Consider the following 20,036-nt stretch of genomic DNA (forward strand, 5'->3'; position numbering starts at 1 on the left):
CACACACACACACACACACACACACACACACACACACACACACACACGTTCTTGTTTTGTAAATCCTGTAAGACTCACCTTCCCAAATACAGAATATAACATTTAGTCCCTAAAAATATACTGTGTGTTGTAGTAATAATATTCACCTACATTTAGCTTTTAACTTAATCTCCCATGGAACAGTGAAGTAGGCAGGTGGATTAGTCTGGAGGTCATAGGAGATACCAGGTTGGACATCATATTTAAATCATCCTTATATGTTATTTGAAGTCATGAGGCAACCTGAGAATGAATGTCAAAAAGGGCAGAGGGCTAGCTTTTGTGAGTGGAGGCAGCTATGGCCAGAGTGGCTTCAGAGGATCGGCTCCTCTTAGCAAGGAACTTTCTGCTCCTGTAAGCCCTTTATCCCTATGGCACACTGAGCTCTTTTCTTTTGCCACTTCAAAGGTTATGACAGCTACACATCCTGATTCTTCATCCGTGCAAGGGTCCACCAAGGGTAGACGACGTTACCTGCTGGCAGCCATCCTTCTGAGAGGGACTAAGGAAGACACTTAACAATCATTCTGTTCTTACCTGTAATAAACTTCATTTAATTTTGAGTTCAGTGTCTGTGATGATTAAGAAATGACAACACCTTTCCCCAGAAATATATTTACCTCTGAAGTTAAAAACTGTCTTGGAAGGATCCAATAAAAATGGTGAATTCACTGAATGCCTGTCTCAATTCACTTGGTTTGTGGCTGAGTTATTTTTTCTGCTCTGTCACCATTGAAATTAAGCTTTAAGAGGCCGGACATGGTGACACATGACTGTAATCCCAGCACTGGCAGGCAGAGGCAGGTGGATCTCTGTGAATTCAAGGCCAGCCTGGTCTACAAAGAGAGTCCAGAACAGCTAGGACTCTGTTACACAGAGAAACCCTGTCCCTTTAAAAATAAATAAATAAATAATAAAAAATGAGCTTTAAGAGATCAATTGTACTGTCTCAATCCATATTTATTATCTGCCTTATTCTATCAGTACAATTATCCGGTCTTTTAGAATCTTGCCTCCAATCTGCACATGGTTCCGGGTAAAAAATTAAAAATTTAAAAATATATTATGGGAAACTTCAGAAAAGCATATACAAATAGAGATCCAGTTTCAGTAATGACAGTTTGTCTTGCTTTATCTATTGCCATAGCTAGTTTCAACCACAATTGAATGTGGAAGCAGTTAGATATATTTCCAAAGATTGCCTTCCCAGATGGTGGGGAGTTAGACCCCATTTCTTTCCCTGTCCTTGGAAGTAGCAATTCCAAATACTTTAACAAGTCCTTTGAAAGCCTTAACCTGGTTTTGCATGCTTGTAATTCTCCCCTCTGGAAGCTGATGCAGGAGGATCCCAAGTTCTAGACCAGCCTCTGGGTTCATAGAGAAGCTTAAGATGAAATATGAAAGGTTTTTGGACAACTGCCACACAATGCGATACTGTTACATTATATATTTTACAATATTTAATATTTGTGAGGTGTTTATGATTTGCTAGTGTGACACGTTAAATACTACATTTGTGTTCATAATTTTTATTATTTTTTATATAAATAACTACTAACATTATAAGCTTCAACCAGAAATTCTGACATCCCACTACACCGAACAAGCTGAGGAGAACACCCCCTCCCCCACCCCGGAAAGGCAAGGCGAAAGGCTAAGTTTAAAGACAGTGTTCTAGGTGTTCTAGTTTTATGTGGATACGCCATTCTTTTTCCTTTCCAGGGACGTTGGTATCGCTGGCCAGCTAGACTGCGCGCGGCCTTGCTCCGTACACTCACCCCCTGGGGCTGAGAGAACACCCACCACCGGAACTGGCTGAGGCTGTGCCGCGTGCGCTGAGCAGCAAACCAGCCCCAAGGCATCCTGGGAGGGTGAAGGCCTGAAGTGACCAGTGGCCAGCACAGGAGCATCCACCTGAGGAGAGGCGCTCAGGTCTGAGGTAACCAGCCAACACCCGCAGAAGTGTCCATCTGATGGGAGGGGGGACTTGCGGCCTGAGGTGACCAGCAGAAGGACAGGAGCATACATCTGAGGTGAGGCCTGCGGCCCTGAAGTAAGCAGCCAGCAGCACAGGAGCGGCAGTCTGATGCCTGTAGGGCCAAAGATGGAGCCACCAGCGCAGGAGCTTCTTTCTGAGGCCTGAGGTGGCCACCCTTCCCACTCACCAGCCTAGGAACATCTAGCTGAGGGGCTGGCCTGCAGCCTGAGGCAGCCACCCTTCCCTGCTGAGGACCCTCACCTCAGCCTCAGGCTATGCAGCCAGTGTTCATACCTGCTTCAGTTCCCAGGACAGGTGGGAGGGGTCTCTAGGACAAAAGAAAGAGAAGCAGCCAAAAGGAATCCCAAGCCTCTAAGGCCATGCTTTTTTCCACATTGACATACTAAATCTCAGTTTTTCTTGCTTAGAGATTCCACTATTTATGGCTGCCCCACCATCTTCCAACTGTGATGAACATTTCAGTGTGGAGAAATTAAAGGAATGGCCAGAGCCAGAGTCTGTTTCTTTAATGGAGGTAACAGCACAGCTTTTTTAAATTTTGTTTTGTTGTTTTTCTTTTCCTTCTTTCCTTCTTTCCTTCCTTCTTTCCTTCCTTCCTTCTTTCCTTCTTTCCTTCCTTCTTTCCTTCCTTCCTTCCTTCCTTTTTTCTTCATAAGAAGCTAGATATTTTATTTGGAACCAAGTGATAGTTCTTATCATGGATTTATTGTCAAGATTGACATGGGAAGAGTACTTAAAGGCTTCTTGATTTTCTTTTTGAGACATTGTCTTTCAATGAGACACAAAATCCCTTGAGTTTAGGACCAGTTTGGTCTCATGTGTGTATTTCCGTATTGGAACAGTGGTTGGCTTAGATTAGATATGCAGAAGGGTACAGTGAGTGGAAACGCCTGGGTCCGGATTCAGCCAAAAGCCACCCTGAAGGACAGGGCACCAACTGGCTGCCAGGGTAGGTAACATAGCTAAGTAATAGCTTAGTAGGTAAACACGACAGCTCAGAGCTTGCCCTTCCATGGCTGATAAGGATTTGTTCATAAAGGTTTAGTTTTATAGTTTCTGTGGTTTTCCTCATTGTAAAGAAAGCTCTTGAGAAGTTAGCTTCCCTCTTTGCCATGGTGGCAATAAGAAGTGTGAATATGAGTCTAATATTTTTGTGTTTGTGAACAGTGGATTTCAGAGGTGCTGCTATGAATTGTTAACATGTATAAATTTTCTGAAAAATTGCAAAGAATGCCTTTTAATGACAATGTCTAGATCTCTCTCTCTTTTAATTAAATTACATTTATTTATATGTATATATATGCAGAAGGCAAACATACAGGGACAGGAGGCCAAAGGACAGTTTTCAGGAAGGGTTCTCTCCTTCTACCATGTGGGCTCCAGGGATTGGATTGAACCCAGGTGGTTAGACCTGGTGGCAAGCACCTTTCCTGGCTGAGCTATCTTGACAGCCCTTCATCTCCTTCTCTTTCTTCTTCTTCATTTCATAGTAGACTTGGCTGATCTGAAATTTGCTATGTAGACCAGGCTAGCCTGGAACTCACAGAGATCTGCCTGCCTCTGTGCTGGGATTAGAGGCATGTACCACCCTACCCCACCTGATCTATCTTTCTTTCTTTCTTTCTTTCTTTCTTTCTTTCTTTCTTTCTTTCTCTCTCTCTCTCTCTCTCTCTCTCTCTCTCTCTCTTTATTTCTTTAATAAAAAGGTTGTTGACCAAGAGTGCATATAACATTTGTTAACTTAGTTATAATCTTACTAGGAAGGCTAAAAAATGTGATTTCCCAATGATACTTGTATGTTCCTACTTCTCCAAATATCGGTCATTCTATGTTTACAGTATACTTTCAGAGGCATATTTTGTTTTTCATACTTTTTTCATTGCCATTTTAAGGTGATTCTGACCAGGCTTTAGGTAGAATTGTGCATATTCTAGAACTTACATTGGAGAAGATCCAGTTCAGGTATAATTTTGGATTTCATAAGAATATATTAAATTACAGCTGCAAAATGCAACTCTGCTTTTGAGACTTATATACATATATGGTGTCTGAGTTTAGGATTTAGTTGGTCTTGATGTATGCAATGTGGTAGAACAGAAGGATGGGCCACACATGAGTAGCAAAATTCTAAGAAATCCTGAGTTTTTACTAGAGGCCATTATTTTAAGTAATAATGTATGTCTTCAAGACACTGGATTTGCATTGCCTCTTCATTTGTTGCTCTTTAGTCATTTAAGAGTAAAAGCTGGTCTGTTCACAGTGGTGAGAGAGTGCCATAGAGAGGAGGGTTCAGTGCACCATTCTGCACCAGCTCAGAGCTCCTTCCTGGCCAGCCTCACCAAGTCGAGTTTTCTGCTTTTTGAGTCCAGCACTAAGTTGAAATGTGTGAGTTTTGCGGTTTGTTTTGAGACAAGGCCTCATGTAACCTAGGCTAGCCTTTAGCACCACCACACCTACTTCTCGCCATTTTGTAGCTTGTACTGAGGGCTTAGAGGGCTTCATGTCTGCTTTACCAACTGGACCGCATCCCCAACCCTTGAGGTTTGGTGTATGAAAAGACCTATCAGAAAGCAAATCTAAAAGAGTCTCCTAAAATACAATTATGTGAACGTCTGAAAAGAGAGCTCATTCTCTATAAAAATGATTAGTAAGCTTCTTGGGACTTTATTCTTTTATTTCATTTTTAATTATGTGCTTTATGTGGGTATGTGCACTTCAGTGCAGGTGCTTACAGAGGCCAGAGGTGTTGGGCCCTATGGAGTTAGAGTTACAGGCAGTTGTGAACTGAACGGTTGGGCATAGGTGTGGGGAATCAAACCTGGACCTCTGCATGAACAGTATATGCTTATAACTGCTGAACCATCTCTCCAGCCCCAGCTTCTTGAAACTTTAACAAAATATGATTTAATGATAGAATATTAGGGATGTGTTTCAAAGTAGTCAACTAGAATGGCAGAAAAGTGAGTAGGGGTTTATATGAAATGATACTGAGTTGCTACTTATTATAACTGGGTTATGAGTTATTAAAGAATAGTATTTAAATTTTTTCATAGTAATGAGTTAAAATTATGTTTTGAGAGACAGGCATTAGATTTGCAGTAGCGATATTGGAATATTGCCTGGGATTTGTCATTCTAATTGTTCCTTCAAAATTTTTGACCTACCATTCAATTTTGTTTTTAGGTATTAGCTAGAGAAGACATTGACGAAGCTGTACATGCAATATTATTTAGAGAAAACCATCTCGTAAAGGTAAGACCTGGCTGCATAGTTTGTTCTGAGCATGTTCTGGGGGAGCAGGAGTGATGCAGAAAGGCATGGCCAAGAGCTGATGTCATGCTCTGTGGCTGTGAAGATTAAAAAGCTGAATAGAGCAAAGATGTGTTTGGCTCAGAGATTCAGGGGTTCTGCCCACAGTCTCTTCACTCTGTCACTCTGAGTCTGTGGCAGAGCAGAGCGTAATGGCAGGGGGAGCCATAGCTGCTCACCTCTGGACATCCAGGAAGCAAAACAAAAGGAGTGAAGGGCCCAGAGTCTTAGTATCTTCTTCAAAGGCATCAAAGGCATGCTCCCAACAACCTAACTTCTGGCTACTAGCCCTGCCTCCTGCACTTTCCACCTCACCCCCCGATAGCCCTATCACCTGGAAACACAAATCAACACATGAGTTTTGAGGGACATTTAACATTCAGGCTGTAATATTCTGTCAGAGGTACTGATTTGCAGGCAAAAGGCCACACCTCTGATTTATACTTTTACACTGTGCAACCCCGAGATTACAAATACCCCCTACAGGGTCACTGAGGTCCCACATCTTGCTTGGATCTGCCCTTAAGGAATCTGTGCGGTGTGCCCCCTCTTTGACTTCTTCTTTTTTTTTTTCCCCTACTTTCCCATATTGCATTGGGCTATATCAAATCACCAGAAATTAATTAGTATTTAATGATGATGACCATTTAAGTGACCAATAATCTCTATGGGGTTAATATGCTTTAAAGGAGTTAATTCCCATCTAAAAGACTGAAATTTAGTATTATAACAATACCTAAACATTTTTATTGTGATCTGTAATTTACAAAATAGATGGATATCCATTCTTTCTGTCTCAAAATAGTTTATTGAGTACACTGTCAGAGGGCAGTGGGCTAGGCGGTAACTAAATCACTTGCCCATAAATTCTAGTCTGCATATCAAAAGGAGCACAGGCTTAGCCTACTGTCGTGGGTCAGAGAGTGGTATCAAGGTAAGCCTTTGTTCTTCCAGTTCAGGCACAGACCTTGTGGTGGGAAAGCCTAGATACGGAATGCATGACTGGTTAACACTTTGGAAATTATAAAAAGAAATAAGAATTTGGTGAGTTAGGAAAGGCTTAATTGAGTTTATGAGTTGGCTGACAGTTTACTTTGAAGGCTCAGGATGATTTAGAATTTTCCATATTCTCTTCCTGCCCCGTGGCCCCTTGTTAACTCTCTGAAGTTTAGTCTGCACTGCAGTTATTTAGTGTGATGCATAGACAGTATGAATGGGAGAGCTTAGGAGTGGATGTTTTCTTCTGCACTAATAAAATGATAAGTGAATTTTTTCATTATTTGTCTTGTTTATATTACTTTATTAGAGATTGGATACATATTTTCAGAATCTAGATGCTTATAAGGAAAGAAGAAAAGAGATGTTACATAAAAAATGGGTTGAAAATGTGTCACAGCCTACTCAGCAGAGAATTATAGAAGTAATGTCATACAGAAGACCTGGAAAAAGTCAAATGAAATGTGAATACTGTTTAAAGTACACAAATAAACCGGTACTGGGCTTTATTACTTCTTTACTTAACTATGCAGTCATTGTTTTTCTTTTTCTCCTGCTGTCCTAATGTGTCCGGGTCATTCCATCATTCTCATATCTGCCTGATGCTGCTCACAGCACCAGGTGGTGGGTAGGAAGACGGAGGGGAAGGTATCCAGGAATCTTTGTACCCTGGTCCTTTTATCAGGAAGCACAGAATCTCCAGCAGTCCCTAGGCTGACCTTTCAGCTCTCATTACCAGGGCTGGGTCAATGGCAAGTTTGAGTTCAGTGCAGGGCTAGGAGAATGTGTGCCTTTGTAGTCTCTGAGATAGGAAGTGGGAGAAGTGGACTGCATAGCAATGCAGTCAGGAGACAGTTAAGCTTAGGGATGGGCACTTCTTTTCTTTTTTTGGGGGGGTTTACAGAACAGCACTTCAGTGTCTGATTGTAAAGTTGTTTTTCACTTTGAGGTCAGGAACCCCTTTGGGAATTTATGTCCTCCTCACTTCCACCAAATTTAAGTCTGCTGCTTTAGGTGTACTCTCTAGGGTCTTTGCTCTTTGGTTTGTTTGGGTCCCCACATCCCAGGTATTTGCTAGAGAGAAAGAAGAGCTTAGGTGCAATGTTAGAGACACTGAGGATTATCGAGAATATTTATGCACAAAACTTCAGAAAATGTGTGTTGAATATTAATTCTTAAATGTCTTAAGAGCTGGAACTCAAGATGTAATCTAAGTGTCTTGAAATCAAAGACTGATCTTTCAGGAGTGTAGAAGAGAAGAAGAGCAAAAAGGTCTAATGCTCAGTGTTAGGGGAGGACATTCCCTTTTAATGGCCTCTGTGTCTCCCACCTGCCAGCACACTTATATTCCTTAACCCTGCTCTTGACATCTTAAGGGCAGTGGGCGGTGTCCCAAAGAGGACTCTTCTGGTACTGGTTAGAACAGTGTCTGTACTCATAAAGGTGGGAGCTGCTACATGGGGTAGCTCATCTGTTCTAGACGGGGAAACCCCTGCGGAAAGAACCTGGCCTCGGTGTAGCCTGGAATGGCCGAATGAATACCATTGACCCATGTAGTGATGGAGTAAAACTGCAAGTAGAAGCTGGCTCTTCCATGTGGGTAGCTCCCCCCTTCTCCTATCAGCATCTACACTCAGTGAAACAGCCCCATGGAGGCAGGTTCTTCCATGGTGCTGTGGGCCGACATTATTACTAAGTCTTTTGCCTGGCGGCTTTGGTAGAGTGAAGCCATACTTCTGTACTTAGTAGCAGATTTAAACAGCTCACTGTAGAAGGGACTTCAAAGAGTCTCATTTTTTTTTCCTGTAGACTGAAGTTTCTCCATTGTGTGAATGTCTGTTACAAAGACAGAAAAAGCTCCTAGAAGTGAGAGGAAGCAGTCACCAGTATGGCACAGGTGCTTTGGGACCAGAGGCTGTATCAACGACACAGCTAAGTGTCGTGAATATCCCCACCCTGAGAGCCCTAGGCTTGTTTTTAAAGAGCTTGATTTTGTTCTTGTGTCTTCCTGTAGGAAAACAGGAGGACACAGAAAAAGAAGGCAAAGAAACTGAGAAGGCCCACCTATTCACTAGATCGCCCAAGTTCATGCTTACATCCTGTCGCATCATTCCCAAAGAGAGGCTGACAACAGATCAGAGGTTGAAGAGAAGACCAACTAGACATAGGTAAAGACAGAATGAGCCAGATAACGAGAAGGAGCCCGAAGATTAGAGCACATTGCTAGACTTAGTTTGAGGCTATTCAGAGAGAAACAGAGAGAAGTCAGGTTGAATCAGTCATCTAGGAGAGGGGTTTGAGCTGAATAGCTGAGTTGAACCAACCATCCAGAGCTCAGAAAGAACTAGAAAGGGTGAGCTTATTCAGCAGTAAGTCTCAGAGGCTGAAAGCATTCTATGCCTAGATTTTACTGAGGCTAGAAGCTTCCAGTACTAGGCATAGGTAGGCAGATGGAAGCAGTAAGCCTCCGAGACAACAATTAAATCAGACGAATAAAAGTTACTTTTACAATGCCCTCTTCTGACCTCCATGGGGACTGTGTATGTGTGGTACATAGATACACATAAAGGCAAAGCAACCACACACATAAAAATGAACGAATCTCTGAAACAAACAAAGTACATATATACAGACATACATACACGCATGCATGCATGTATGAACTCCCTCCTGGAAGTCTCCCTCCCTGGCACTGTTTCTATAGCTATCCAGTGACTTTATAGTCATGAGTGTTCCAGGTAGTTTTCCTGGTTCTTTCTAATTGTTGCACCAGATGCACTCTGTGCAAATCTTACCTTCTTGCACAACAGCACGAGCATCTCACTCCTCCCCTTTTTTTGAGGCAGGTTTGCAGTATAACTAATGCCTCCAACTCCATGCCCTGCCTCTGCTTCTCAAGTGCTAGGATCACAAGAGAATATCACTCCTGGCATTGTGTTCTCCTGATGGTTTCTTTCTCTATCCTGAGTCACTGGAAAAAGCAATGCTGCTTCATTTCATCCCCCCCCCAGTGATTTGCATTTGTGTTTTGTTGCTCTTTTACAGTTTCTTTCAACTTTAAGACCATTTTTATTTAAACTAACAATTATATAATTCCTCAGTGAGGAGGAGGCTTTGTTTTACTTTCCCACCTTACCCTCCCTGTCAGCTTCTGTTGTCACAGCTCACCTTCCTTTTTTTTAATTTTTTAATATTTATTTATTTTATATAGATGAGTGCTCTATCTGCATCTACACCTGCATACATGCCAGAAGAGGGCACTAGATCCCTGTATAAAAGGTTTTGAGCCACCATGTGATTGCTGGGGATTGAACTCAGGACCTCAGAAGAAGAGACAGTGCTCTTAACCACTGAGCCATTTCTCCAGCCCTCCAGTAGCCTTCCTTTAGTCTGGCCTTCTCCATCAAAAAGGTTGAATAATTGCTTCCCACTGAAAAGCTCTTCAGTGGCTTCCCAATACTTTCACAGTGGAGTCTGGTCCTTATAGCCTGTGAGACACTGTCTGACCCCTGCTACCAGCCTGGCTAGAAAGCTAAAAAAAAAAAATCCCTTTTCCTTAAAGCAAAGAAATACATAATAGTCACAAAAGTGTCAGGGTTAAATCAACTGTTTACAATTCTCCAGTCTGCCAGGCTGTTGTGTGGTTTTGTTCCTCTGTTGCCTGTTACAGGCAAATATAACCCCCCAAACCCCAACAGCAGACCTTGAGTGCTGGGCTGTGTCCTATTTAGCCTGAAGTTCCAGTGGATAGATGATGAGCAAATTCTTTTGAGACGAATAGGGGCTGAAGGAGAAAGAAGGCTTATTTCATCGGTAGGAATAGGCAGCAGTGGCAACAGCTCTTTGAAAGGACATGTCCGGAGGGTGCTTTGTTTGATGAAGCAAGAATATAAGGGCAATATGCTAGATTAACCATGGGCAGTTGATTACAGAAAGCAGAATCTTTCTCCAGTAAAAAAGGGGAGAAGGCTAGCTGTATTAGAGAGTCCCCTTATATAGTGAGCAAGAAAGCCAGGCTGTTTGAGGGACCACAATGCCTGTCTTCTCCTCTTGGAGACTTTGTGGTTCTTACCATCTCTTCATGAGAAGCTGCTCCATTTCTGTTTTCTCTGCTTTGTGCATGTGCTGCTAGGTAGATGTGCAGTTGTCCTTGGCTCCCTGGTCTGAGTACCAACAGGCTGCCTCATGTCTCCCCTGTTCCCATCCCAGGTCTCAGGATCAAGATACCACTGCAGCCACAGTTGGAGGAAGGTCCTGTGACTCTCCTGGTAGTTGTGTTAGCCCACATCACCTGAGGCACTTGGCTCATGAAAGGTTTGTTTACTCACAGTTTGGGAGGATAAGTTCACAATCAAGTAGCGCCAGTTGCTTTAGGCTTCTAATAGGGTAGAACACCATGGCAGGAGTTTCTGTAGGGTTAGACCCCTCAGGAAGCAGGAAGAAAGAGAAAGGAAGAGACCAGGGTTCTACAGTCCCTTGCATCCCCAGACCTCAGGACCTCCTGCTATAACCTCATCCTTTAAAGGTCCACAGCATTCCCACCCTGGAGCCCAAGCCTTCCCATATGGACCTTTAGGGAACATTATCCCAACCTGTTCAATAACTTTTGAGCGGTAGAATTGTTTGTGCAGAGTTGAGTTTTTTGTTTTGTTTTGTTTTTCTCTTCTCAGTTTTGAAAAACTGCATCTGCCTCAGGAAGAGAGCTTCACCAACCACAGCCAGCTTGCTTTTGAAAGGCAGTTCCGTTCCTCAAAGCTCTGCCAGGAGCACAGAGAGGCTGTGAAGGTCTGGGAGTAGGGCTGGGTGGGTGTGGTTTGCAACACTCACTGTGCAGCAAGCACACGTGCAGACGGATCCTGACAAAGCCCACCGCCCTCACAGAGGAGGCAGTAGCCAGAGTTTGAAGTGAAAATGTAGAGGCAGCAGGGAGAGGGGGGGTGGCCAGGTGCTCAGTTCCTCTCTGCCCTGTTGGCCACTGAGCAGAGAAGGGAACTGGAAAGACAGCCTGTGTGGATCCCTGAACCCCGCAAGTGCAGAACCCTTACAAAGTGGGGGCCAAGAAGACTGGCCAGAGCTTGTTCACCAATAACTTCAGCTCTCCTCTTCCTTGAGCCTTCGTCCCTCTTGACAGTTTTCTACCATTTACTATTCACCACACTGACCATTTGTTCTTAGCCTGGAATGGTGGTGCACACCTCTCATCCTAGCACTTGGGAGCTGAGGGCAGGAGAATAAAAAATTCTAGACCAGGGGAGAGATGGGTTAGCTACTAAGAGCACTTGGATGCTCTTTCTGAGGCCCCAGGTTTGATTTCTAGCACCTACACAGAAACTAACAACCTTCCAGTTTCAGGAGGTCTGACGCTTTCTTCTGACACAGGCATACTGTGTGTACTCTGCACAGATGTACGTGCTGGTGAAACACCCATACACATAAAATGACATTTTTAAAAATTAAAAAGAATTTGACGCCAGCCTGGTCACAAAACAAGACCCTGTCTCAAAACAGGGCCACCAGCAGCCACAAAAATTGTTCTAATAGGAAATTTAAAAATGTTAACTTATATCAAAAAGGGATGGAGGAGGGCAAAGTGAGCTTTTACATATTTAAAAAAGCAATTTTCCCAGCACAGATTTGCATACAGGCTAACAAATGCATGGGCTCCTGGCTTCTTTGTCTCCCCTTCTCCCCCTGTGGAGCCTGAGGCTTAGAGGGGTGCATGCTTCTTCTTCTTCTGATTCCTCTTCCCTCTGCCACATGCCATGTTTTCAGCTTGAAAACTCAAAAATTATTACATTAACTTTCTTTATTCTTGAGAATTTCATACGCATATACAATGAAACATCATACCTCCCCCATATTTCTCCCAGTTCTCCCCAAACCACTCTCAACAGTCCCTGCCCAAATCCATGTCATTGTGCTCTTCCAGAGAGCACTGAATGCAGCTGCCCCATGTGTGTGCCTGTGGGGCCATCTGCAGTGTGGGGGCCTACTCCTGGCAACGTTAAAGCAGAGGGAACAACGTCTCCCTCAGCAGCCACAAACTGCCACTAGTGCCTCAGTAAGCATGGGGTTGGGCAGTCACCCCCCTCGCCCCTTCATCTATGCCACAGTTCTGTCTGGATTGACTAAGTACCACAGCTACTGTGAGGGCAACAGGCCAAGTTCACAACATTCTTCCCCATTATTAATCAGGCACACACACATATACACAACTTTCTCTTTCTCTCTCTCTCTCTCTCTCTCTCTATATATATATATATATACATATATATATATATTCTGTATATATATATATATTCTGAGACAGAGTCTTACTGTGCAGCCCTGGCTGTCCTGGAACTACCTATGTAGACTACACTGGCCTCTACCTCCCTACTGCTGTGCCACTAACCCTGGCTCTTATATTCTCTTTCCTCTTCCTGACTATCCCGAGCCTGGGTGGTAGCTGGGGACACTGAAAATGGAGCACCGTTTAGGGCTCGGCCCTCAAATCTCAGCACTGAATTGCATGCTTTGTGACCCAGCTTCTACTCAGTTGGGTTGTTCTCAGTCTCTTTAGAAACAAATGCTCCCTTCAGGGCAGAGCCAACCTTTTGGTAATGAGACAGGACATTGTCACGTAAGGAGGTTACACTCAAGAACTAGGCTGGTAAGTTACAACAACAACAACAAAATCTATTGTTTCACTAAGCTTCTGGGGTTTTTTTGTGTGTATGTTGGGTCTGGCTCCTTGTAATCCCCAGTGACTGTGGCCCACAAGCCACAGGTTAGACATGTATGCTGGGATGGAAGCTTACTTATACATATCCTCCTGTCCAAGTACCAGTAGTGAGCAGATTACACGTCAGCAGACTGTCCCCCTTCAGGTCTTTGCCTCCTTTAGCACCTGGCTTCCAGGGACTCATTCCCGCTAATGTTTTTTATGTAGGACAGGCCTGAAGGCAGCAAGTTTTGTTTGTTTTTGTTTTTGTTTTCTCTTATATTTGCTGGGCTAGGACCCAGTCACATGGCTGTCCCTGAGGGTGCAAAGGTGCTAAGGAAAGCAGCCTCTGGAGGGTTTGAACAAGTGGAGGGGATTGTTTTGGGGATAGCTTAGCATCTCTGCCATACTGTAAAGGTAGGTGGAGTTGAAGATAGAAAGGCCCATGTGAGAACTGCACAAACCAACAGAGCAGTGAGGCAAGCAGAGTAGCTGGGAACCTGTCTGAGAGGACAGGAGGGCTGTGTCTGTGGCAAGGTCTGTGGGGTCCTTTCTCCCCTGGGGACCTGCTTAATCAACACTACATACAGTTCTTTTCTTCTGTGAACAGACTTTAGAGGCCAGACCACACTCCTGGACAGCGGCTCGGCACTCACAGGGTCCAGTGCCGGTGACAAGAAAAGTAATGACCGCGGAGCTGCTGGGGATGCATCTGGCCTCCCTGCATGGGGCAGCCAAGTCAGGCCTCCAGTGGTCATAGAGTGTCTCCTTCACAGTGCACATACAACACTCAAAATACAGAGACTGCTGCTTTTCTCCAGGAAGGAAGCTATTACAAGAAATATCTAGATAACAGCACTCAGTTTTTCGAGCTCTGGCCGTGAGCTAGGAAGTCTGTGTGGTGCTTTCGTTTCACTGAGGCGTTTAACAGCTAGACAGCTTTTTATCTCCCAGTACTTGGTGCTCAAAGGGGCCATGAGCCTGGCTTGGGGCCAGACTGCAGCTCAAAGGTATCAGGGCTTTATTCAAGTTGAGGCCTGCCCACACTCTGGGGCACACTGTCCCCACAGATGCTCAGGTGTGGCAGCGGAGGCAAACTGCAGAGATCTCCCTGGTCTGCTACTGCATGTTGCCTCTCTTTGGGCACTTGAAGGGGTTTGACGGGGACTTCTCACCAAGGGGAGACTTCCTTGTGCGGACTACCTGCTTCTTGGAAAGACTCTCCTCATATCCTCTAGGGACTTCGGCTCCCATTTCAGTGGGGAAGAGAGCTTGACTTCCTGAGAGGCAGATGTGGTCACTAGGTAAAGAAGACAACTGGATGTACCCTCTCTAGTCATCAAAGTCCTATGACTCAGATTCTAAGGGCTCCTGTGTCCTGAATCTGGCCAAGGGGTCATGACTGTTGAGCGGTAGGGACATGACACTAGTCGCACTTACCCTGGCAAGGATTAAAGTCCCCACAGCCCTGGAAAGGTAGGCTTGTGTAGAGCTATAGCCACAAGTACCTCAGAGCTTCACACTTGCTGGGTTGCCCCAGATGTCATGCAGCAGCTCTCCCTGACATCAGTTCCATCTTGCTTCTGCACCAACAAAACATGCTCTGCAAACCCAGGAGAGCCGTAGTCGGCCTCCTCAGGAGGGTTGTGCCTGGTTCTTGAAAGCTCCCTGTAGATAAGTAGAATGCTGGTTGTTTCGGTTTTATGTGCCAGATAAAGGCTCTTTTCTAACCAGTGGGTTGTAGGTCAGTATCTGGAGTCAGTAAAGGATGAGTCTTTAAAATATCAATCTGCTGTACTGTGATTTTGCCAAGTGGTTATATTAAACAAAAATGGGGAGAATGGAAGAACCCTGAGCCTCTTCTGGTTACTCCAGCTGCTTGGAAAAAGATCTGTCGCCTTAGCAGTCCAAGTGACTCTTTGAAAGGATGGACCTTTCCTTCGTTATCTTCACTGGAGGATTTTGTGTTCAAAGTCTTTTTTTTTTTAATCTTTTTTAAAAAAAGTTTATTAGAGTTTATTCACTTTGTATTCCCCCTGTAGCTCCCTCCATCCTCCCCTCCCAATCCCACCCTTCCTCGCCCTTCTCTACCCATGTCCTTTCCCAAGTCCACTGAAGTCCTGTTAGGTCCAGCAAGAGCCTAAATATAAGAAGGTATGAAGAGAACTCAGGAAACTAATCATCCATCGATGCAAAAACGCAAGAGACTCTTCTTGACCATTGCACAATGGGGTCACCCCTGCTGGTCAGCTAGGAGTGGCACCGGGAGACAAAGACCTTAGGTTTTTAAAAGACACAAGGCGGGAATCTCCTGGGGTTGCCTTCTTGGCCATTTAGGATTGGATGAAGTGTTTAACTTTTAAAATAATTGGTCAGTTCTGGTCACCCTTAGGTCCAGTCAGCCCTGTCGTAAATATCTGATCGTCAAGTTTGGAATTTCCTGCCATCTACAGTTGAATATGGGAGGGTGATTAACTCATCCCATGTCTGTTCTGAGGAGTGGGGGTTACAGGCTTTGGATCAAAGGTCAGGAGAAGGATTGGGGCCATTTGGCCCAGTTTCCAAACAAAGCCCATCTCACCGGCGCCAGCTGGTGATTTTTTTTCCATTTAGTAGAGATCTCTGCTTGTTCTCTTCCTTATCTTTGCCCTCACAGATGGCTAATGTCAGGAACTTTTACATTCCTCGGTTCTCTGGAGAAGCACTAAGAGGCTTTAATTAACATGGGCCTAAAACTTGCAAATATAAGTTATAAGGCAATTAAAAGAAACATAGGTTACAAAGTTAGTCTGATTCTTTCAGTCCTCCCCTTCCTTCTGATCCTGGCCTATCAGGTCTCATCAGGAGTGGCAATACTGTCTTCCTCTGTGGCCTGGTAAGGCTGCTCCCCACTCAGGGGGAGGTGATCAAAGAGCAGGCCAGTGTACAAAGTCTTAGTTAAATATTAAAAAATTCATATTTCAGTATTCAAAAGCCAAATAAGCAGTGAGTATGGCTGTGATAGGACAGGGACAGGATGTGATCGGGCTACTGGAGCCGCAGGGCACAGAGCTGCAGCTAGCCCTGACCTTTGCACTGCATCCTTCCTTGTACATCACCCCTTTGGTTTAGAAGGGCCAAGCGTAATGCCTATGCAGTTCACCCACCCACAAAAGCCACTAGTGACACCAAGCCCCAGAAGCCTGACATAGAAAGTTAGCGGGAGGGTTAGGCAGATCTCTTGGCCCCACCTCACCTGTCCTGGCTTCATTATAAGCGACTTCTGAAGGTTAACTGTTAAAAGCCTTTCACATAGAGAACCAAGCTTAGAAAGGAGTTACAGTCATAAACTTAACCTTTATTCTCTTTCTGTACATGTTGGCAATGATAAAGCTTAAAGATGCATGTTCTATGAAATATGCAAAACAAGGGATTTACATAAATAATTTATACTTCAGAAAATTAAAGTTGAAAAATATTCCCACATTATTAGAGTTCACAGTATATTTAAAGTATATCAAGCGTTCCTCCTTATATTTCAAACTATATTGTCTTAGCAGAGAATGATAAACTCTAGTCAGAATAAAACAATCAAGTTTCTGCTTATTCAGTGCACAAGTGGATGCTATTTCAGTATCAGGCTGCATAAGCCCCAGGGCTGCAGCATTTCACCCCAGCCCTTCACCTCCTGAGTGCTGTGACCCAGCAGAGGTCACATGGTGTGGAATGGGTCCAACATCACCAACTCCACAGTGGACACATTCGCCAAGTGGTAACATGTGGTGGTCCGATGCCTCATTTCCACATAATACTTTTATAGCCCTGATAATGGAAACCCTGGCATCTAACACAGCTAAACATGTTAACACTATTACAAGGCACTGTGCTGTGGCGTTTGTTTAAAAGGTCATGTTTGCATAGATTGCTAGCAATTTAGTGTGCAATAAAATGCAGGCCCAGCATGTGTGGCTTTGTGATGGATGAAGCCATGTGACGCTCCATGGCCCAGGAGAGCAACCACACACTCTCCAGACCCCGCCTTGAGGGCAGCTCCCTTGGCGCTGCTGCCCTAGGCCTCAGAGGAGAGTTTTTTGTTCAAAAAGCTGCAGGTCAAAGCGGACCCACACTTCTCCAGTGGGGACTTCATGCAGCAGCAGTCGGCGAGTTGTTGGGCCTTTGCTTTCCTGTTCCGTTCGAATTTTTGCCACTGGAACTTCAGTACGACCCAGGAAGTCTGGGGAATAAACAGCATGTGAGAATCAAATATTTCTGTTCCTCTCAAGATTTTTAAAATGTCCCAACATCTAAATCCTGAACTAGGATTTAGAAAGCTTTCAAACACTGAAGTTCGCTCCTGGATCTTTGATATAGAGAGTGGACATATGTACCATGACAGCTGCCTACTCGGTATTCAAATCTACTGACTAGAGAATGTTCTACCATCCAGGACTCACCAGTGTTTCCCAGGTATGCAGGCAGTGCCTGTGTTCAGAGGCCACGCCCTCCCCAGCACCCAGCTCCTGCCAAAGTGAGCTGCCACGGGCCTGTCATTTCTTCAGGTGTCATGGGGTGTAAGCACAGCTTAGGACCCTGGGTGCAGACTCAGAGCCCAGAAAACTGGGAATACCTTTAGGCCTTCATGCCAGCCTCTACTTACCATCTGGAGAAAACTGGTCTCTGTCAAACATAGTGAGACACAGAACGTCCTGGTAAAGATCCTTGATGAAGAACTGGCAGTTGAAGTTCCACTTGGGATTTAGTGTGTCTTGGAGGGTCCTGGTGGTATAGCTTTGGGAGCCCATGCTGATTTCACAGTAAGGATTACTCTTCCCTGCACAGAGACAACCAAGGGCACATGTAGCATGGTGAGCACCCAGCTCGACCAGGGCGGGGGTTGCTTCACCAGAGACCGTGGCAGGATGCACCACTGCCTGGGGGCACATATCCCTTAGAGTCTAGCAGCTGTATGGCGCCATGTTCCTAACAATTCCACAGTCCTGGGGAACAAGTACACATTCTAAGAGTAGGACTGCTCCCTACCAGCCTGGGCAGGCACCTGTGTGGCATGCTTTGTATATTTTCATGCGGTAGCAATCAAAATGGTGGGTGCCGGCTCTTACTGGGAAACCATGAATAAGTAGCTAGGATCCAATACATAGCTTATCAGGGTTCTTATCAGAAACTACCTTTTAAACACTATCCATCATTCCATGTTCAAAAGAGGTACCAGTAAGGAACAGGGTGCTATTAAAGCAACACTTACCATTTGGTTTGCAGGCTTTTAATTCTGTTGCTTCAATGACATGTACCATCAGGCGCCCGATACCTGCAGTCTTCTGAGAACGGGCTACAAAAGAGGAAAGAAGTCGTGTTAACTTCTCATCTGAGAATGTACACAGAAACCACAGTGAAGAAGCAATGCTGTACGGCTTCAGTCTGTTCTCACATAATCTTTCTCTGATGCTGGAGACCGTGTTCCTTAACCATGCTTTGCCAGTGGCCATGCTTCCAGCTCCTACTGTCATCAACCAGAGCTTTAGCCCTAGACTAATGGTATCTGCTGAGTTAGCAGCCCAGCATTTGTTTCTTCCCCTAGGCTGTGCCACCTGCTAGGGATGCCTTTCTGGCTACCTTTGCCCAATAGTATCCCACTCACGCTTCAAGACCCAGGCTAATCTCAGTCACCTCAGCCTCCTTCCATCCTTGTACCACTAGCCTTGACTGAGGAGCATCCCACAGCCTGCTGGGCCTGACATTCTGCACCCCATCTGTCTCCTCTGCCAGGGAGGAGCCATGGTGTCAAAAGGACTGCTTTATCTAGGCTTAGTAACTCCTAAAATAGGCCTATGAACAGTAATATTAATTTAAAATGCATGCTGTTTTCAGTGCTTCTTGCAAATAATATTTGCTGGTTACTTCATGTTCAGCATGTACTGGATCTATACACACACACATATATATACACACACACATTTATTTATTTATTAATTATACATATTTTGCCTGCACCAGATCTCATTATAGATGGTTGTGAGCCACCATGTGGTTGCTGGGAATTGGACTCAGGACCTTTGGAAGAACAGCCAGTGCTCTTAACCTCTGAGCCATCTCTCCAGCCCCACAGATTATATTTAATTTCATAATTGCCTTACAAGGTAGTTCCCATTTTACAGATGAGGAAAACTAGATCTTAGGAAGTACCATGTGCTTAGCTCACAGGCTTTAAAGAAAGCATCTCATTTTAGCCCAAGCTGCTGGCTTTGAATTTGGAATCTTTCTGTCTCATTGACCTGACTGTTCAACTCAGGAGTTTGTCTTTCTTTTTTGTGTTTTTGTTTTTCGAGACAGGGTTTCTCTGTGTAGCCTTGGCTGTCCTGGACTCGCTTTGTAGACGAGGCTGACCTTGAATTCATAGAGATCCAACTGCCTCTGCCTTCAGAGTGCTGGGATTAAAGGCGTGCCCAGCTATCTCCTTTTTGTTTTTCATTTTGAGACAGAGACTCACTAAGTAGCCCTGTCTGGCCTGGATCTTGCTATGTAGGCCAGGCTAGCTTTGGAATTACAGAGATCTGCCTGCCTCTGTCTCCAGAGTGATAGAAATAAAAATGTGTGCTATTACACCTGGCCCAGAGTTTTCACATGGCTCAGTTAAAATGTAAACATCAGATAACAAAGTGTGTACTATTCCTAAAATTTCAATTGCCTGTAAGTGTTCTGTCTTGGTGAGCAGTTCCATTTCAGGTTTGATCTATTTAGAAATGTTCCTGAGCTATTTTAATGTGGACAGAGTGAGTCCTGTGCTCATAGTACAGGCAAACATGAGGTTCAGCCAAGCAGACAAAAGACTTGAAACAGAAAGGATGCTTGGTATATGGGCATGTGCAGCCTTCACCTTTTTTTTCCTTCAATTTTATTTTATTTTATTTTATTTTATTTTATTTTATTTTATTTATTTATTATTTTATATTCTATTCTATTCTATTCTATTCTATTCTATTCTATTCTATTCTA

At 44.3% G+C, this 20,036-nt stretch overlaps 2 protein-coding genes across 3 annotated transcripts in view; one reads left to right on the top strand and one right to left on the bottom strand.

Moving 5' to 3' along the window:
• Positions 1 to 1,846: 1,846 nt before the first annotated feature.
• On the top strand, positions 1,847 to 13,806 carry Fam228a (family with sequence similarity 228 member A). The gene is made up of 9 exons (XM_055621806.1): positions 1,847 to 1,978; positions 2,446 to 2,552; positions 5,222 to 5,290; positions 6,654 to 6,839; positions 8,153 to 8,240; positions 8,358 to 8,511; positions 10,553 to 10,657; positions 11,014 to 11,128; positions 13,657 to 13,806. The coding sequence occupies exons 2-9, from the start codon at positions 2,460 to 2,462 to the stop codon at positions 13,804 to 13,806; spliced, it is 960 nt and encodes a 319-aa protein (XP_055477781.1). The 5' UTR covers positions 1,847 to 1,978; positions 2,446 to 2,459.
• Positions 13,807 to 16,367: 2,561 nt separating this feature from the next.
• Itsn2 (intersectin 2) overlaps positions 16,368 to 20,036 on the bottom strand; it is a 111,278-nt gene continuing 107,609 nt past the window's right edge. For both annotated transcript variants that reach the window (XM_055626135.1, XM_055626126.1), the window contains 3 exons: positions 18,289 to 18,372; positions 17,683 to 17,856; positions 16,368 to 17,259 (listed from right to left, as the gene is read on the bottom strand). In XM_055626135.1, coding sequence (XP_055482110.1) covers positions 17,102 to 17,259; positions 17,683 to 17,856; positions 18,289 to 18,372 — 416 coding nt within the window. In that variant the 3' untranslated portion in view covers positions 16,368 to 17,101. The remainder of the gene's footprint in view (positions 17,260 to 17,682; positions 17,857 to 18,288; positions 18,373 to 20,036) is intronic.

The sequence above is a fragment of the Psammomys obesus genome, unplaced genomic scaffold (genome assembly GCF_907164565.1).
Source record: "Psammomys obesus unplaced genomic scaffold, mPsaObe1.curated_primary_1811, whole genome shotgun sequence".
NCBI lineage: Eukaryota > Metazoa > Chordata > Mammalia > Rodentia > Muridae > Psammomys > Psammomys obesus.